The sequence below is a fragment of the Lagenorhynchus albirostris genome, chromosome 14, assembly GCF_949774975.1.
Source record: "Lagenorhynchus albirostris chromosome 14, mLagAlb1.1, whole genome shotgun sequence".
In the NCBI taxonomy this organism is placed as follows: domain Eukaryota; kingdom Metazoa; phylum Chordata; class Mammalia; order Artiodactyla; family Delphinidae; genus Lagenorhynchus; species Lagenorhynchus albirostris.
The window spans coordinates 61925260-61944523 of NC_083108.1; the positions used below are offsets into that span (position 1 = coordinate 61925260).

At 51.2% G+C, this 19264-nt stretch overlaps 1 protein-coding gene across 6 annotated transcripts in view; it reads left to right on the forward strand.

Moving 5' to 3' along the window:
• Nucleotides 1-19264, forward strand: part of LOC132503921 (protein HIRA) — a 74361-nt gene that overhangs the window by 22478 nt on the left and 32619 nt on the right. For 5 of the 6 annotated variants that reach the window (XM_060120813.1, XM_060120814.1, XM_060120818.1 and 2 more), the window contains 9 exons: nt 2857-2952; nt 3967-4127; nt 5815-5982; nt 6467-6580; nt 8311-8381; nt 8947-9052; nt 10890-11105; nt 11970-12055; nt 18341-18538. In XM_060120813.1, the coding sequence (XP_059976796.1) occupies nt 2857-2952; nt 3967-4127; nt 5815-5982; nt 6467-6580; nt 8311-8381; nt 8947-9052; nt 10890-11105; nt 11970-12055; nt 18341-18538 (1216 nt within the window). Of the gene's footprint in view, nt 1-468; nt 816-2856; nt 2953-3966; nt 4128-5814; nt 5983-6466; nt 6581-8310; nt 8382-8946; nt 9053-10889; nt 11106-11969; nt 12056-18340; nt 18539-19264 lie in introns of those variants that run through there. The other variant, XM_060120817.1, reaches the window with a different exon arrangement.

The following is a 19264-nucleotide window of genomic DNA, read 5'->3' on the forward strand; positions in this document are numbered from 1 at the left end:
GGCAGCAGATGGAGTGTAGACGTGGGCTTGGGACCAGGGCGGGGGGGGAATGCAGAGGGGAGGGGGCCGGGAGGGGCTCTCGTCTGAGTGAGGCAGAGCAGTGTGGAGGCCTGGGCAGCAGTATGGAGCCCATATGGTGGGGGGCCGAGGCCGCACTGGGGAGACCAGTGATGTGATCTAGGTGAGAGCCTGTCGGGGGCCGTGGGTCGTCATGGTGGAAGTCAGGGCAGGTGGTCACACAGACTCCCTAGGGTGGGAAGTGAGGTGAGGCCCCAGAGGAGGTGGGACGGCTTCCCAGACTGTGGCCTGAGCAGCGGGAGGGATGCAGGTTCCTCACTTGAGGTGGGAGGGGGTGTGGGGGCGAGTGGACATTGTTGGGTCCGCAGTGCCTGGCAGCAGGGTGAGTGGACCTGCGGGCTGGCTGTTGGGGGGTGAGCCTGGAGCACAGGGGAGGAGCCTGGGGTGCGGCTGAGCCGGGGAGCCAGTGAAGGTGGTGGAGAGAACGTTTGAAGGAGGCAAGAGCAAGCAGCGTGCCCCACGTTGCCTCACGGTCGAGTGAGCACCGAGGATCGGCCGCTGGACTGGATGGCATGGAAGCCGCCGGTGGCCTTGGCAAGCATGGTTCCTGTTGGTGAAGCCGGGTAAAGGCCTAATTGGCGGGCGCTCAGGAAAGACCGGGGGAGAGAGCTGGACGGAACCCAGCTGGTCTTGTCAGGCGCCTGCAAAGAAAGACAGCAGAAGAGCTGAGGGGAGGATGGACTCCAGGCCCGCTGAGGAGACGGAAGGGCTATAGCGGCTGGAAGACCCATCGGAGAGTGAGCGGGGGACGTGGCGGCGGGGAGGGGGGCAGTAAGACCAGGGAGGGGTCGCAGTGCTCTGTCAGGGAGGGTCTCTGGGCATGACTGTGGGAACTATGGCTGAGGCCAGAAGCCAAGGTCATTGGAGTAGGTGGAGGACTTTAAGGGTGTTAGAAAAATCATCCTCTTGGAATCACCAAGAATGATGTTGGAGAGATGACGGGAATGACAGTAACCAGAAACTTACATCTTCAAGGACAGGGAGGGTCTCAGGTGTGTGTAGAGCTGTGGCAAGAAGGAAAGGGCGTTGTATGGTCTGAAGACAGAAGCTCCAAAACTGGGGTTTGGGGAGGAAGTCATGTCACATGTGTGGATTTACTGCAGAACTCAGCAGTGACTCCAAAGGGTGTCTGGAAGGATGACTCAGGACATGGGAGAACTCATTCAAACAAAGTTAACAACGTTGAAGGAGGCTACAGTGCTCCTGACAGCTTGGTGTGTTGTGAAGGCGGCACCTATGACCGATAACAGAAGGCAAGATTCATTCCCCACACATGGCGGGGTAACCAGCCATTCAGCAGTTCGTGGGTGAAAGGAAGGTAATGTAGAGCCTTAGCTAAAGACAGCATGATAAATTCCAGGTATTAAAGAAACGTTCTAAATAAAGCAAGAGAAAACGGAATTGAATATTTATTAGACCTCCAGCAGAGGGAATATTTTTTCAAAGTTAACAAGCAATAAGAGAAATCATTTTTAAAAATACAACAAAGGAGAAAAACTGACTTTACTACATAAACCTTCTACAGCATAGGAAGGTAAACTGATGGAATTTGCAGCTAAGGTCTGTATTGTCCATAGTCCATGGAAATTGCTAAGAAAACTGGTCTCCTTTCTGGAGTCTCAGGTGAGCATGTCTCTGCTCTAGAACTCAGGAAGTACAGGGGGGTCTGTGGTTTGCATGGCTGCCCCCCAATCCCACCCACGCTCTGAGCCCCAAAAGAGGTTCCTGTGCCTCCTTTAGCAGACACTGCATTCTCGTTAGACCCACCAGCACAAATCACCTCCCAACAGACGGGGTAGGAACAGAGGAGTCCCTGAAGACAGCTTCAGACACACCAATGTGCACAGTCTTCATTTTGCGAATTAAAGTGGAACTTGAAACATAGAAATGTACTCAATAAGTTAGAAGGGAAAAAAATCATAATCCTCAAGCTAAAAAGGGACTTTTGAAAAGGACATTCTGCTAGTAGAAATGTGAAGAATCCAGACTCATGAAAATGCCCAGGTGCTCCGCCCAGGTTCCCACGGTGCGGCATCCATCTCAAACAAACGCCCCGGGGTGTGCAGAATGACGTGGGCACGTGTGCTTATGGGCATGAGGAACTGGAACCTGGTCCAAGTCCACTGCTGAGTTAGGTCTGTTCCGGGTCTCGAGTGCCCTCAGCCACGCAACGCGGAGCAGGACAGCGGGGCCCGGGCTCGTGCTCAGCACTGGCGCACACACGGGAGATCACGGTGCTGCCCGCGTGGGCCGTCTTGTCGAGCTGACTCTGAAGATTTAAATCATTCTGTGAGCAAAGGACTAGATGGCTCCTGACTGGCTGCTCTCTCTGTTTGTTCACCTCACCAGCCATCCCTCCGCACTCCCGGTGCCGCATCAGGCACTGAGGTTGGAGAAACCAGGGAGACCTTGGCTGTCACGCCGCGCTCTGATGAGGCCGGGTTAGGGTTGGAGAAGGTGGCTCAGCCGGCCCAAGGGCTGCAGACCCAGCCATGCAGTGGCACGAGTGCCACACTCTTGGCCAGGCCCTCAGTGCTTTGTCAGAAGGGAGTCGGGTGGGGCCGTTAGATGCTTCAGATCTTAGGACTGATTGCAGAACCTTAGTGGGGAAGTTCTTCAGGTTGGTTTGGAAAAGTCTAGTTATGATGGTCTCAGGTCAAGTTTCCTCAGGTGTGAGAACGCCAGGGGGCTGCTGACTGGCCAGCTGGCAGGGTGGAGCTGCGCCGTGTCCATATCCACCACCAGGTAAGAGACTCACCATTGGCCATTGTCTTCCAGATGTGATGGACGTAGCGTGGTCCCCCCATGACGCCTGGCTGGCCTCGTGCAGTGTGGACAACACCGTGGTCATCTGGAACGCAGTGAAGTTCCCAGGTCCGCACCTGTGCCCGGGCGGCCTTTCCGTGGGGCTGCCCGGCAGTGTCTGGAACGGGTGGGCTGGGTCTCCTCGGCTGGTGGCAGCCAGGCTGTCTTGTCAGTAACTCAGGTCTTCTTTATCAATCACATTTAAGGTTTAAAGAGAAGTTTACATTAAAGAAAAATAATAGTAACCAAGTGCCGGCATGGGTGTCCCTGCTGCAGGCTGTGCGGATGGACCCCTGGCACTGGGAGCCCAGCCAGCTGCCCTTGAGGGTGCGCCCTCCCACTCCGGGCTCTGGCCTCAGCCCAGTAGCCGTCTCCTCTGTGATGCCCTCGAGCATGAGCAGGCTAATAGATCCAGTTTTGCAGATCAGTTTTTCTGTTAACGTGTTTGAAGTCCCTACCGATGGCAGAGCCTGGGATGGCACTGCGGTTTGCAGCCAGTGAGATGCTTCTAGTCCCTGCCTGGTGACAGGAGCGTGTTCTTCTCATAGGCTCGGGTCCCGGTCACTTGCTCTCTTCATAAGCTTCCACCGTGTTTGGGGACTCGGCCCAGCCACCGTGGCTGGGGTGTCATTCAGCTTACAGCTCTCTGGGGTCCAAGCTCCCTCCCCTTTGTCCTCAGTGATGACGAGCAGAGGACTCACTCAGCGCAGGCCCGGTCCCCCAGGGAGGGTCACACCGGGAGGGCTCGGATGGGCACGGGCTCCTGTCTGGAAAAGAAATCATGGGCAGGGCCGCGGCTGCCGGCAAGGTGACGCGGCGCCTTTCAGCTCTGGCCCTGGCTGCCTGCCCCTCTGAGGGCATGTGCAGCCTCAACCCATACGTGTCAGCTTGGCTGGAGGGAAATGGGTGGTGCCCACCTCTTGGGTGAGAACAGACTCTTCTGCTTGTGCCCAGGGGTGGGGCTGGCCAGGGCAACTCCTGAAGCCCCTTCTGTTGGCCGGCCGACCCGTGGCCCGTTTCTAGACAGAGTCACTGTTTTCCCCTTGGTAATGCCTTTCCAACCTCACTTATTTGTCCTCACAGAAATCCTAGCTACTCTGAGAGGCCATTCTGGCCTGGTGAAGGGCCTGACTTGGGACCCTGTTGGTAAATACATTGCCTCTCAAGCCGACGACCGCAGCCTGAAGGTGTGGAGGACGCTGGACTGGCAGTTAGAGACCAGCATCACCAAGCCTTTCGATGAGGTAAGAGGCCCGGCAGGTCCCCCACCCCTGCCCCCTGCCTCCCACACGGAGCAGGGGCTGCCTGGGGTCCAGACGTGGTCGGGGAGCCCAGAGTCAGGTGATGAAAATCATTCACTTCTCAGAAGCTATTAAACATCCACCTTTGTAGTGAAAAGGCTTGTAGGTGTTAAAGCTGAAGAGTTTACAGCACACTGCCCCTTGGGGTGTGGGGGACGTAGAGGGTGGAGGAGGCTCTTGTGTCTTCCTGAGGGCGCTGGGCCGTGCTTGCTGACCTTCGCTCTGCAGGCCAGCCGGCTCCTGTGGAAGGCGTTAACAGTCCAGTTTGCAAAACATCTGGAGCTTGGACTGCACTGGCTTGTGTAGTATTTTACCATCTCTTCCCTCATTTGAGTTCTGATTTCACGTGGGACCAGAGCTCAAGGTCGCCACTATTCAGTGGACATTTCTTGAGTGCCTCCTGTGTGTACGGCTGTCCTGAGTACAGGAAATGAACGTGGATTGAGATGGAGTTATCCAGAGTGGGCAGAAATGGCTGGGGGTAGGTGGTGGTCACGTCAGAGAGGGCTTCTTGGAGGAAGGGACCTGAGTACGAAGTTTTGCAGGAAGAATAGACACCTGCCCACTGGTCAGGGCTGGCTGTGGAGAAAAGTGGGTATCACATGTTCAGCTGTCCCCCAACCCACACAAGTTCCTGAACTGGATCCATGAGCCTGGTCCTTACCTCACTTAGTTCTGCCCTCCTTGGCAGCCACCTAGTGTGAGAGGACATGGGCTGCAGGCTTTGTGGAGAGCCACTGGGCTCCTGGGGCGGCTGCGGGGCGGGGGAAGGGCAGGACAGGAATGTTTGGAATCCTGCAGGAGCTGGCAGCACTCTTCAGCCTCTGGGGGGGCTGTCCTGCCTTGGCTTGGACCTGGCTGGCAGTGGAGGCAGGTGTGTCCCCATGCTGCGCTCGGGCCCTGCCCTGTCCTGCCTTCCCCAAGGCCTGCGCAGCCTGGATCTTAACCCCTAAGCCTTTCGGACTGCCCTGGACTGACCTTGACCTTCAGGGGCTGGCTTTTAGCCAATGTCATCTCACTTTGCAGGAGGCATGGTGTGAAGAGGTGCCCTGCCTCTGCCTGGGTCAGGGGAACAGTGCCTTTCTCTTGTGCCATTTATGGTTTCTATGGACTTTACAAACCTCTTCTCCTTGGCTGGTGGCGTCACCAGGCTTTGGGCGAGGAGACAGGATTCAGAGAGCAGGTGGGGCCTGGTGGTCACTGTCTGCAGTGTAGAGAGAGGCTTATGACCAGGCTTCCGAGGGTCAGCAGTGCTCTTTCTCCGCAGCAACACGTGGTCTGCAAACCTCCTGTGGGGTTCCCCAGTGCTGGGTAGGAAGGAGAAGGGGTCTGTGGTCAGATAGATTTGGCCCAGATAGGGTTGACAGTGGAAAGAGGTGGCCGTCCAGCCATCCCCTCAGCCTGTGCCGCCGTGCAGTGGGGGAGGGTAGAATGGCGCCCCTACCGGTCTCCTGACGGCCCCGCTGTCAGCTCACCCAGAGAGACTGGAGTCAAGCTGGCCCTGTAGCCAGCAGCTTGGGCGTGCTCCACCATCGTGAATTTGTACATCAGAGCTCAGTTTGATTTCTGGGGCCAATTTTGGTCACAGAGTTGGCCTTGGGCTCCTTTCGAGCACAGACGTTTCTTGCAGTGTGGAGGGACGACCCATGTGTTGCGGCTCAGCTGGTCCCCTGACGGGCACTACCTGGTGTCTGCCCACGCCATGAACAATTCCGGCCCCACCGCCCAGATCATCGAACGGGAGGGCTGGAAGACCAACATGGATTTTGTCGGGCACCGGAAAGCTGTGACTGTCGTGGTGAGTCCACTTGGCCTCAGGTTGGCCGGCCATCAGCGCCGCCCTAAGTGGGACCCTCAGAACCTGGGCAGTGCCGTGCTCCCCCGTCCTGGGTCATGTGTTGGACTGAGATGGTGGCCTCTGAGATTCAGCACACGTTGTTAGGTTCTTGTTTCATTTTAAATACTTAATGTTTCAATATTTTAAACTAGTTATACAAAATAGAATACATACCCATGTGCTTTATTGGCAAGTGGACGTGATGAATATGAAGTTAATATTTTATTTAATGTGATGAATGTCACCAGAACCAGACTTTGATTAGGACACGTGTCATCCTCAGCACAAGGCCTGCTGGGTAGCTGTGAAAGCGCAATGACGCGTGCCGGTGCCCGGGGCTGGGGGACACCTGCTAGGCTGGGATCCTGGTATGTCTCATATTTGGCGTAGGGTGCGTGCTTGATGCTTGATTAATTACTAATTAACCCTTGTTACTTGGTTTTAGAAATTCAACCCAAAAATCTTCAAGAAGAAGCAGAAGAACGGGAGCTCTGCGAAGCCCAGTTGCCCGTACTGCTGCTGTGCTGTCGGCAGCAAGGACCGCTCGCTCTCTGTCTGGGTGAGCCCTACTGTGAGCTCGCTGCTCTGCGGGGAGGGGGTGCCTGAAAGAGGAGAGACCCCCCACTTCTGGTGGTGCTCAGTGAGTGTTTCTGCCCTGAACCTGGGCCTGGCCAGGAGAGGCCACCCTGCCACCCAGCCAGAGCAGCTCTTGTGTCCAGACCCAGATCATACCTTCAGTAGTCAGGGCCACGGTTGGCATATTGTGTTGGCTTTCCTTTAAAAGAACTTTGTGTAGATATAGAACCTCCATAGTGGATCTACCTGAAGTACACAGCTCAGTACATCTGTCGTCAGACGTGTTTACTTCCGTGTAACTATTGCCCTGGAACGCTCCCTGCCCCTTCCCTGTCAGGACCCTGCCCCCAGCGCCCCCTCAGCCAGGGCAGCAGCACTAAGGATGTCTGTCACATGGATGAGCTTTGCCTGTTTCTGGACTTTATATGAATGGAGTCGTGCAGTGTTTACTTTTTTGCATCTTGTGTTGTTTTCACTTGGCGTAAAGTGGTTGAGCTTTGTGTGTGTTGCGTTAACAACAGTTTATTCCTTATCATTGATTTCCCCATAAGCAGAGTGGATTTGAAGTTTTAGATTTGGAGGTTATCCTTTGGCTGCATTTAGGACAGTTGCTTCTCACAGAGCAATCCTGTGACCCCATTTCAGACCCTGGACCTCGTGCGTCCTAGGCGGTTCAGGCGCATTCTTCCTGGGCTCCCCTGGGCCTGGGCTCCATCCCTGGTACTTTGACCAAAACATCACTGACGGGTCAGGTGTTGACAGAGGTCCCAGGTTTCTGGGGGGTCTGTAGGCATGTCTGTGGAAGGAAGGCCAGGCTGGTTCTCTTTGGGGAGTGGAACTAGGATGGGGCAAGGTTCTCATGGGTTCCAGGTGCTCAGATTCCAGTCCCATCCTCAGGACTAGGGCTGTCTTAGCGCCTCCTGCCCTCAAGGCGTGTTCCCACCCCAGCCCGCCACCCAGGGGCCCAGGACCAGTGGGCAGGACAGGCAGGGCCTGTGTGTGAGAGCTATGCCTGCTGCTGCTGTGGGAGTGTGGACATGTGCTCGGCCACGTGAGGGGACCAGATGACCCACATGCACGTGGGGAAGGCGGCGGGTACGGTCCCCAGACACAGGTTTTCACAGGATGTTGATGACACACTCATTCTGCATTAAATGAAAAAGCAGGCAACCATGTGCCTTACTTTAAAGAATAAAATATTTGTCCAAGACGGAAGAGAGGAAGAGTGTTAATAGTGGCTACCCTGGGGCCTGGGTCAGGGCAGCATGAACCTGTGTGGTGTGTGGCACTAGTCACATGGAGCCTTGGGTATGTGTATGCACCTGAACGTGAGCCTTGAGAAGGGGTGCTAGGTTCTCTCTGAGGCTGTTTTCCTGTCCTGGGACCTGCCTTTGCTGCTGCATTCCCTGCCCAGGCCTTGGCATCGCATCCCTGTTCAGTAGGCCTTCTAGAACCCCCTCCTCCATTGCTGGTCTTGTGTGTATACAGCTGTCTGCCCTGCCAGGCCCGAAGGGGCAGACCCCATGCTGGCACACGTGTCTTTGGCGGGCGTGGGTTCCAGAGTCTCGGTGGTGGCCGTCTGAGTAGAGCTGAAGACACCCTACGTGTCAGCACAGCTCAGACCAAGCCTTCTGGATCTGGTGGCGGCAGCTGAGCAGAGTGGACACAGAGGGCCTCATTCATTCATTAACCTTTGCCGCCCTTTCCTTTCAGCTCACATGTCTAAAACGGCCTTTGGTTGTCATCCATGAGCTGTTTGACAAATCCATCATGGACATTTCCTGGTAAGATGGATTCTCGATTCGAGGCATGGTCTAGGAAAGGAGGAGCCACATGTTGGAGGTCAAGGCCTCCTGGGTGTGATTAGGGTTGGGTAGCCAGGATCCCAGGTGTCGCAGCCAGGACAGACCCCAGGGTGCTGTGCTCCTGGCCCTACTGGAAACCCCTGCTGAGACAGACTGGTGTTCGTCTGGGAAGGAGAGTGCATGATCCTGGTTGCACTTGGCTCTGTCGCTGCGTGAATCAGAGTAGTGCGGCTGTGGAAGCCGCTTGTTTCATGCTTCTCAGCGACCTCATTTAAATGTGCACTCCCTCGCAGTTGTTTTTTAATGCTTTCAAAAATGAGATAAATGAACATGAAACTCTTACAAAGCACAGGGTGAGAGATACTCTGTACATGTGCTGAGAACTAAAGGGCCCAGAGCTCTGTAGAATGGGACTGTCGCCCCAACCTCCGCCTCCCCATGAGCGCGTGGGGGCCTCTCCCCAGACTCTGCCTCCCCTGGGCCACTCCGTGGCGGGCGAGCACCGCAGGGCTTGCGCCTGGCTGCTGATGGCCATCTTTTCCAGGACTCTGAACGGGCTGGGCATCCTGGTGTGCTCCATGGACGGCTCTGTGGCGTTCCTGGATTTCTCCCAGGACGAGCTCGGAGACCCCCTGAGCGAGGAAGAGAAGGTAGGAGCACGGCCACGGTGGCTCTGAGGGACCTCCTCCTGTGACCTACACAGACACATTGTTTCCTGAAGCATTCCTAGTCCTTTGCCTCTTGTATATTATAATCCTTGTTTTCTCTACAAGAGAGATTTAATTTAAAATGAACCTCTATTCATGTCAGAAATCCATTCTATTGGGTTGGCCAAAAAATTCCTTTGGGTTTTTCCGTAACATCTTGCGGAAAATAGAATTGAGTAAACCCGGGCATCTCCTCTTGAGCTGATAGCCACCCTGGGAGGTGTTCACGCTGGGAGAGTGGGAGTGGCTGCCAGGGCTGCTCACGTCCCTTCTCCATTGTCCTTCGCTAACGTACTGGCCTCGGGTCAGCAGTTACAACAATGTTAGCAGTCCTTTCCTAGCACTTACTGTGTGCCAGAACCAGGGCCACGTTTCTTCACTTAAATTACACAAAACCCCTCCAGGCAGGACTGGTCCTGTTTCACTGAGGAGAATAGCATGTGACCCTGAGGTCTGAGAGTGGAAGCATGAGCCCATCCGCAGCCTTGGGGCCAGGCCTCCTCTCTGCCATGCTCTGCCCAGGACAGGGTGGCCAGTGCTCATCCTCGGGGACTTGGTGACAGGCACTACTTTCCCTGCCTCAGACTAGGAGCCTGCCTTCCCGCAAGTGGGCCCACACCAGTATGTGGGGGCAAGAGGCTCCGAGAGCCCAGGGCAGGCGGCAGCTCTCCCCTCAGGGTGCCATTGCTGCTGGGAGACCCCTCTTAGGCTTCTGTGGGGACCCCCACTACGATGTTACCCCTTGGGCTTCAGAGTCGGCCTCGCTCACCACAGTGGACTGGCCTGGCACCCACGGTCACTTGTCAGTGGGGGGACAAGTGTGTCCGCAGCCCCAGCTCTTCCCTCCACCGGTCACTGTCGTCAGGTGACCTCCCCTCTCCTTAGAGAGTCGTAACCCATCTTGGATGCAGGCAGGGCCCCTGCATTTGAGGAACAGTAGGGCCGAACTCCGAATCCTGCCTTGAGATTCCAGGGGTGCCGGGGAGGGAGTTTTGGCCACAGGCAGGCACTCCAGGTCCTACGGAGTGGGCCCCAAAGCTGCCCGCCCAGCATCCTTCCTGTGAGGCAGGTGTCCTACTGACCTCTGCTTTGGTCATTAGCACACCATGTGAAAGTCTGCTCCTTGTCACACTGGCCACTCCAGTGTGCTGGGGCCACCGTCCCTGCCCTCACACAGCCTGGCTTGTGGCACAGGGCTGCCGAGACCAGGGAAGGTGGGACTGGCCCTGCTCGGAAGGGTCAGGACGTGTTGGGGGCAATGTGGGCAGAGAAGGGTTCCCCTAGGCCTGCGTGCCAGGCCTTTCCTTGCTCTCAGGGGCTCTGTTAGCGGCCCCCATGGCGACCTCCAGCCACGTGGGGCTGATGGCTGCAGCTGGAGCAGTGAAAGCAGCTCTGGGTTTCAGTGTCTGATTCCCAAGAAGCGTTTGGGGTCCTTGGAGTGATTTAATAGCCTTACATTAGCAATTTGAATGCGTAATTTCAGTTCAGCAAATGTTTGTTGCTGTTTGTTCTGCACCAGACCTGCTGTAGGTGTTTTCCTGAGGGTTACGCATCTACTTTCATCCCTGAAGGCTGTAAACATCAAGGGAGGGTACAAGGCCTCTCCTGAGTCATCTAAACAGGCAAACAGGGTGGGAGGTTTCAAGAGAGCCAGCGTCCAGGGCTCCGGGACCCTGCCCAGGGGTCTCTCGCTCTGAGCCGGGGGCCAGCACGCAGCTTGCCCACTGGTGGGCAGTGTCCTGGCCAGTTTGTTGCACTTCCCTCTCTCTGCCTTCTCTAGAGCCGCATCCATCAGTCCACCTACGGCAAGAGTTTGGCCATCATGACCGAGACCCAGCTCTCCACCGCCGTCATCGAGAACCCCGAGATGCTCAAGTACCAGCGGAGGCAGCAGCAGCAGCAGCTGGACCAGAAGGGCTCTGCGGCCAGAGAGACAGGCTCCGCTACCTCGGTTGCTGGTGTCGTCAACGGGGAGAGTCTGGAGGACATCAGGAAGGTGAGGGCTGGGCCCAGCGACACTGAGGACACAGGCACGTGCCCAGGGGCGGCACAAGGCCAGGAGGGCAAGAGGCCGTCTAGACAGTGCACAGACATGGGCAGGGAGCTGGGAGCCAGCAGGGGGCCACTCGGCCTTATTGCCCTTGTCTGCGTGTGGCAGCAGCGGGGCCCAGGGCACCTTATCAAAGGCCCCGCCCCAAGGAGATCCAGAGGAGAGCATCCTTTGGGGGAACTTCAAACCTCACCTCTAGCCTTTCTAGGAGATTCTAGATACTGAGAACAGTGGGTTTCAGGCTCTGCCCTCAAGAGACGTCTGTTGACTCCCCCTTCTTCCTCTGGAAGCCCATGTTTCCCTGGGGGGTCGGGGTGGAGATGGGAAGGGAACAGGACAGATGTTGGGAGCTAAAACCCTCTCCGGGAGCTTGTGCAGGGTGTCACACTCCCCAGGTGGTTCAGACACAGTGTGTGACAAACCCTGGGTTGTGAGCCTTCATTGAAAGAAAGTTTGAAATTGTGGCATAGAGACAGGGGTCTCATCTGTTAGCTCCCTTGTTTAGCCCCATGGCTGCTGGGTGCGTGTGGCTGGCCGGGCATGTGCTCACGGCTCCGGGAACCTGGCCAGGTGGGAATTGGAGATAGAAAGGAAGATGTTGGAGCTGGTTCACCTGGGAGCGTCTGTCCTTGATGCCTTACTGTCGAGCACACACCCTGATAAAAACGCTTATTCTTTGATGAGTGGCTTAGTTTAGTTGTATCTGAAAGGCCACAGAGGAGTTAGAATACATTTCATTAGGAGTCTTATTTGTTGGTATTTGGAGATTCAGAAATGTTTCCATTCCTTTATTTCTCTCTACTTTGCCAGAATCTTTTAAAGAAACAAGTTGAGACTCGGACGGCAGATGGTCGGAGGAGAATCACGCCTCTCTGCATAGCACAGCTGGACACCGGGTACTCGTTCACTCACCAAGCTTTCTGTGGCCTTCTCTGGGAGGTCTTCCTCTCTCCTTTTGCCAGGTAGCACTATCATAACCAGGACTTCACAGGCTCTTGGGCCAGCCTCACCCACAGAGTCTGGAAGTGAGTTGATTCCAGCTTCCCAGCATCCTCAAAGCCTTGCGCTACTGCAGAGCCCTGTGCACACCTGATGGTGGTGCAGGCAGGTGGGGAGGCTGGCCCTGCTTTGTTGAAGATACCAGGGAGAGAAAAGTCAGACTGATTTTTTTTTTTTTCTGTTTCTCTTTCCACTTTTATAGCCTTCTCTTTCTGATTAAGAAAGGAATATGTACACATTGTGGAAAACAGTAAAAGCACAAAGATACGATCACTGTTAACGTTTTGGTGTCCGTATCTCCTGTTTGTTCCTGTATCTTGACCTTGCATCCATTTTAATAACTCCTCTGAAACATTGGTTTGCTGACGGTCCAGGTGCCCCACCTGTGAACGCACCATGATTTACTTAACCAGCCCCTTAACTGTGGACGTGTAGTTTGTACAGTGTTTTGTGACTGTAAATGAATCTCTGAGCACACCTGTGACTGTTCCCTCAGGACACTTCCCAGAAGTGGACTTGCTGGGTGGGGGGTAGATTTCCCTGATGGAGCAGAGAGGGACAGTGGATTCAGCTGGATTTGTCCTTGTCTTGGCATCTGTCATCAGGCTTGCTTTTGTATTGGTCATTCTCTCCAAAGTGAGGTATGTTGATTCAAAGGATGATAAGGCCCCATGTGAGAGGAATAGGCCAAACATCAAGATGACTCACTCTTTTCAGCCTGTCTACTCAGGGCACCACACACAGTAGTCCTCTGCATTTCCCACTAGTTCCTCCATGAGCTGTTCCAAATCTTCCCTGAAGTCTGCAGAGACCTTCAGTCACGTGATGTGCTGATGGCCTCCTCATGTCAGGTGTGCAAGTGCCGAGGACCTGGAGGGAAGTGACCTGACCAGGTAGAGCCAAAATCAACTTCCAGACTCCTCCCATAGAGTGGTTTTCCCTTGATCAAACCTTTTTCCCATTATGAACCTATGCAGAGAATGCCACCTGCCCACCTTTATCAGGCCCAAGTGAAACCAAGTATGTGACAGTGCTTGAACATTTCAGAGCTTATGAGAATGAGGCTTGTAGAGGTGGTAGAAGTGGTGGTGGCACTTTTGTTCTGTGGATCCTTCCAGGCCTCACCTGGTGAGGAGGCAGAGGTGGTAGATGACTTCCTGCCTGGCCTTGAACCAGCTTTCTGCCATGGGGCACATATTTCTGGCACTAGAACTTGATTCTTTTTTTCCTCTTGATTCCCATGTCAAAACAAGTAGCAATGGAAGAGGTAATTATTAGCTTATCTAATCAAGAAAGAAAAGAGAAGTTGCACATATTTAAAATAGACATAAATGGGAAATAATCAAAGATGAAGAATAAATCAAAAGGGTGAAAGACATCTTTGCTGAACTCTGCAAATAAATTTGAAAGTAAATTATTTGGGGGAAAAAATTACGAAAATTGAAGAAAATCTGTACAGATGAATTATTATAGAAGAAATAGAGGACACTCTCAAACAGTTAACCTATCAAAGGCCACCAGAGTAAGACGGCTTGACAGGAAAATTCTAACAAACTTAAAGAACAGCTCATTCTAATACTATTGAAAATATTCTAGTGCTTTGAAAAAGAAGGAAAGCTTGCAAAATCTTTTTTTTTAATGAACACAATATTGAAATTTCATAATCAAAATGTGACAAAGATATAGTAAATTTCTGATCAATCTTATATCCAAATGTCAATGCAAAATCCTAAATAAAATCATCACAAACAGAATGTTACAATGTGTTAAAATGCTAATACACTATAAACAAGTAAAATTTATTTCAGGAAAGCGAGATGCTTCAAATGATTTGGGGAAACTTGATTTACTCCTACATGTCAGTAGATCAAAATAAATAAATTATATGATCATCTCTGTAGGTGCTTAAGAGGCATTTTTATTAAACCCAACATCATTGTTATTTAAAACTCAGTTAAATGGGAACAGATAGATGTTTGTTAAACTTGTTAAACTATCTTACTTCAAATTAAATTTAAGAATTGAACACATGTCTACCCCTGTAACTGTAATTTAACATTGTTCTAGAGATCCCAGCTCCTATGGTTAGTTAAGAGAAAGAAGAAATTAGAAAGGAGGTGGTAAATGTGTCATTAGTCAAAGATGGTATAATCTGAAAGAGAATCAACTGGAAAAACCACCATAGACAGTAAAAGAAGACAGTGAGATGACTGGGTGCAACATAGCAAGGTCAATTAGCACCAATTACCTTTAGAAGATGCAAAGGAAGAAATCACTTTCACAAATGTAGTACCTAGAATGTAACAAGAAATGGAGATCTTTATGAAGAAAAAATTTTAAAGTCTACTGAGATACCTAAAAGAAAATTCACAGAAATACATACCATTTATTAGATAGGATGTCTCGGTATCATAAAGATGACAAATCTCCCTCAGCCTATAAATGTAACATGAGCCAATACAAATAACCATATGAGTTTTCAGCATCAGACAAACTGATTCTGAAGTTCTGTGAAAAAGTACATAGGAGTAGCTAAAATATTTCTGGAAAAGATTAATCAGGAAAGACTAGCCCCACTAGAAATTAAATCTTACAAGCTATAATAATTAAAATAGTGAGGTACTGACACATGAATAGAACAGTGGAATACAATAGAAAACTCAGAAATAGACTCAAATATTTATGAGAACTTTAAAGGTAATATTTTGCATCTGTGATGAATCATTACCTAATTCAATAAATGAAGTGAGGAAGTGATATTCTCTAGAAACAAAATTGAAGCCCTACAAGAATATGCAATGGAGAAAAGACAGTTTCTTCAGCAAGTGGTGTTGAGAAAGCTACACAGCCGCATGTAAATCAATGAAATTAGAACACTGCCTCACACCATATACAAAAATAACTCAAAATGGCTTAAAGACTTAAATATAAAACATGACACCATAAACTCCTAGAAGAGAACATAGGCAAAAATTCTCTGAGATAAATCGTACCAATGTTTTCTTCAGTCAGTCTCTCAAGGCAATAGAAATAAAAACAAGGGCTTCCCTGGTGGTGCAGTGGTTAAGAATCTGCCTGCCAATGCAAGGGACACGGGTTTGAGCCCTGGCCCAGGAAGATCCCACATGCCGCAGAGCAACTAAACCCATGTGCCACAACTACTGGGCCTGAGCTCTAGAGCCTGCAAGCAACAACTACTGAGCCCATGTGCCACAACTACTGAAGCCTGCGCACGTAGAACCCGTGCTCCGCAACAAGAGAAGCCCACGCACCACAACGAAGAGCAACCCCCACTCACTGCAACTAGAGAAAGCCCACACACAGCAACGAAGACCCAACACAGCCAAAAAAAATAATAAATTTATTTTTAAAAAGAAATAAAAACAAAAATAGATAAACGGAACCTAATCAAACTTACAAGCTTTTGTACAGCAAAGGAAATCAGAAACAAAATGAAAAGACAGCCTGCAAACTGGGAGAAAATATTTGCAAATGATGCGACCGACAAGGGCTTAATTTCAAAAATACAGAAACAGCTTATACAACTCAATAATTAAAAAAAAACCCAATCGTGGGCTTCCCTGGTGGCACAGTGGTTGAGAGTCCACCTGCCAGTGCAGGGGACATGGGTTCATACCCCGGTCTGGGCAGATCCCACATGCCGCAGGGCGGCTGGGCCCGTAAGCCATGGCCGCTGAGCCTGTGCGTCCGGAGCCTGTGCTCCGCAACTGGAGAGGCCACAACAACAACAACAAAAAAAAAACCCAATCAAAAAATGGGCAGAAGACCTAAACAGACATTTCTCCAAAGAAAACATACAGATGGCCAACAGAGACATGAAAGGATGCTCAACACCAATTATTAGAGAAATGCAAATCAAAACTACAGTGAAGAACCACCTCGCACTGGTCAGGATGGCCATGATTAAAAAGTCTACAAGTAACAAATGCTGGAAAGGGAGAAAAGTGAACCCTCCTACACTGCTAATGGGAATGTAAATTGGTGCAGCCACTATGGAGAATAGTATGGAGGTTCTTCAAAAAACTAAAGTAGAGTTGCCATGTGATCCACCAATCCCACTCCTGGGTATATATCTGGAGAAAGCAATAATTCAAAAAGATATGCACCCCAATGTTCATAGCACACTATTCACAGTAGCTGAGACATGGAAACAACCTAAATGTCCATCGACAGATGAATGGATAATGAGGATGTGGTTTATATACAATGGAATATTACTCAGCCATAAAAAAGAATGAAATAATGTCATTTGCAGGTACACGGATGAACCTAGCGATGGTCGTACTAAGTAAAGTAAGTCAGAAAGAGAAAGGCAAATACCATATGATATCACTTATATGTGGAATCTAAAATATGACACAAATGAACCTATCTACAAAACAGAAATAGATGCACAGAAATAGAGAGCGGACTTGTGGTTGCCAGCGGGTAGGTGGTGGGGGAGGGATGGATTGGGAGTTTGGGATTAGCAAATGCAAACTATTATATATAGGATGGATAAACAACAAGGTCCTACTGTGTAGCACAGGGAACTGTATTCAGAATCCTATGATAAACCGTAATGGAAGAGAATTGTGTGTGTGTGTGTGTGTGTGTGTGTGTGTGTGTGTGTGTGTGTGTGTGTGTAACTGAATCACCTTGCTGTACAGCAGAAATTAACACAACATTGTAAATCAACTATACTTCAATAAAATAAATTTAAAAAAACATTTGGAGCCCTATCTCACGCATTAAAATTTTGCACAGCTCAGAAATTTTTCAGAGAACATTCTGAACATCTCAGAGATTTTTTTAATGTTTAACTTTATTATTTAAAATTTTAGAATATTCCATAGAAGAATACTTTCATAATCTCAGAGGTAAAAAAAGTCTTCAAAACACAACATCCTGGGGAAAATATTTCCTGTCCATATAGGAATTTTTGAATATGTAAATAGGTCTTACAATCAATAATAAAGACCAATAACCAAATAGAACCATGGATGACAGATATGAACAAACAGCTCCCAAAAAAGGGAAATCAGATGTTTCTAGATGAAAAAATTTCAACCTTGCATCAAAATAATGGCAAATTAAAATTGTAGTAAGATACTATTTTTCATCTCTCAGATTATCAGGTATCAAGAAGTTGGTAAAGGGCTTCCCTGGTGGCGCAGTGGTTGAGAGTCCTCCTGCTGATGCAGGGGACACAGGTTCGTGCCCCGGTCCGGGAAGATCCCACATGCCACGGAACAGCTAGGCCCGTGAGCCATGGCTGCTGAGCCTGCGCGTCTGGAGCCTGTGCTCCGCAACAGGAGAGGCCACAACAGTGAGAGGCCCGCGTACCGCAAAAAAAAAAAAAAAAAAAAAAAGTTGATAAAACCGTTGATGAGGGTTTGGGGAAATAGGTACCCATGCACGGCTTGTGAGGTGAACCTCAAAGCAGGGCCCTTGAGAACTATTTATCCAAAATCATCGATGAACATTCCATTTGCTGCTGCAGTTCCTTCTAGGAATTTATCCCACGTAACGTATGAAACAAGTGGGATGACAGTTACAACAGCAGGCGTCTCTGTGTGTGCCCCGTGTCATGCGCTACAGGAAGTACGTTAGTCCAGACAGCGGCCTCGTGGGGAGGGTCCTGTCATCTCTTTTGCAGACATGGTGGCTGAGGTGCCCAAGGCCTCAGAGCCTGTGCATGGCTGAGCCATGATACCCAGGGCCCTCACCCGGCACACTGCAGTGTTTGTTACAGAAACACTGGGAAACCGTCCAGCTGTTCCTCACGAGAGGCTGGTTGGGTAAACCATGGCACGTCCACGCTGCCCATAATGAAAGGGAGGCCCACTCTGTGCACTGTGTTTCCCCAGCCCCAAGACACATTTGCACATGGTAACACCTCTTGAGATCAGAGTGCATCTTATCAGTGACACCTGACAGTTATAATCAGTCACAGTTTTTTTCTTTCTTAGTGGTATATAAAGTACCAGTTCATCTTAGATCTAATTAAATGTCGTGTATGGAGTGATTTTAATTTCCTTTTTACTTTTCTGTAACTTATATAGAAATTCTGCCATGAAAATACATCGCCATTGGACCCAGAAAAAAATTTGCTTAGGATGTGTAAGTACTCAACATGGTGCTTGACGTCCAAGGCTGACTTTTCTCCTTCTCGACAACAGGGACTTCTCCACGGCCTTCTTCAACAGCATCCCGCTCTCGGGTTCCCTGGCAGGCACCATGCTCACCTCTCACAGCAGCCCGCAGCTGCTGCCGCTGGACTCCAGCACCCCCGTCCCCTTCGGCACCTCGAAGCCTTCCACAGAGCCTGTGGCGGCGACCGGCACCAGGCCTGCGGGTGATTCTGTCAGTAAGGACAGGTGAGTAGGTGCCAAGCTTGGTCCTGTACTTGGGCAAGTGCGGTTTGGACAGTTCCAGGGACACTTCGTGGCCTCTTCAGTAAAGAAAAGAGGCAGGTGCTTGGTTTCAGGTGAGGGCCTGCTCAGAAGGGAGCCTTGATCAGGAGAGTCTGATGATTAGGGCCCTGAGGACTTCATGTCCTGCGGGAAGATGCAGTCCCAGGATGGGAATACTAAGGATGGCAACTGGCCCGTGACACGTCACCTGTCACGGGGCCAGCCCACCTTCGGCCAGCCTGCTCATGTGCCACGGCACAGACTCCCCTTACACTCAGAATACATTTGCTCGGGGAGCCCATTGTCTTCACTGGCCATCACGTGGAAACCAAACTAGAAGTCTGAAAGGACCAGAGGAGCGTGACTAAGAGCCAAGAGCCATTTGCCCAGCGCCTGCTCTGAGTGACAAGCTGTGCCAGGCCTGACGTCTGCAGGGGTTGATTGGTGGGTCCTCGTCTCCGGGGAGGATCTAGGCTGGTAGGGGAAGAGGTAGCCACAGGGGTGCAGGGCTGATCCTCTGAGGGCCTTGGCAGGCAGGTCTCAGGACGGCTTCTCAATTAGGCTGAGCCAGGGGACGGGGCTGGGGAGTAGGGGCAACAGCGAGAGCAGAGGCCTGGAGCCTGAAGAGTGGTGGGCGAGGGGAGGAAGGCTGGCTTCTCCCTGGAGTGGACACACAGGCGCTGGGACTTG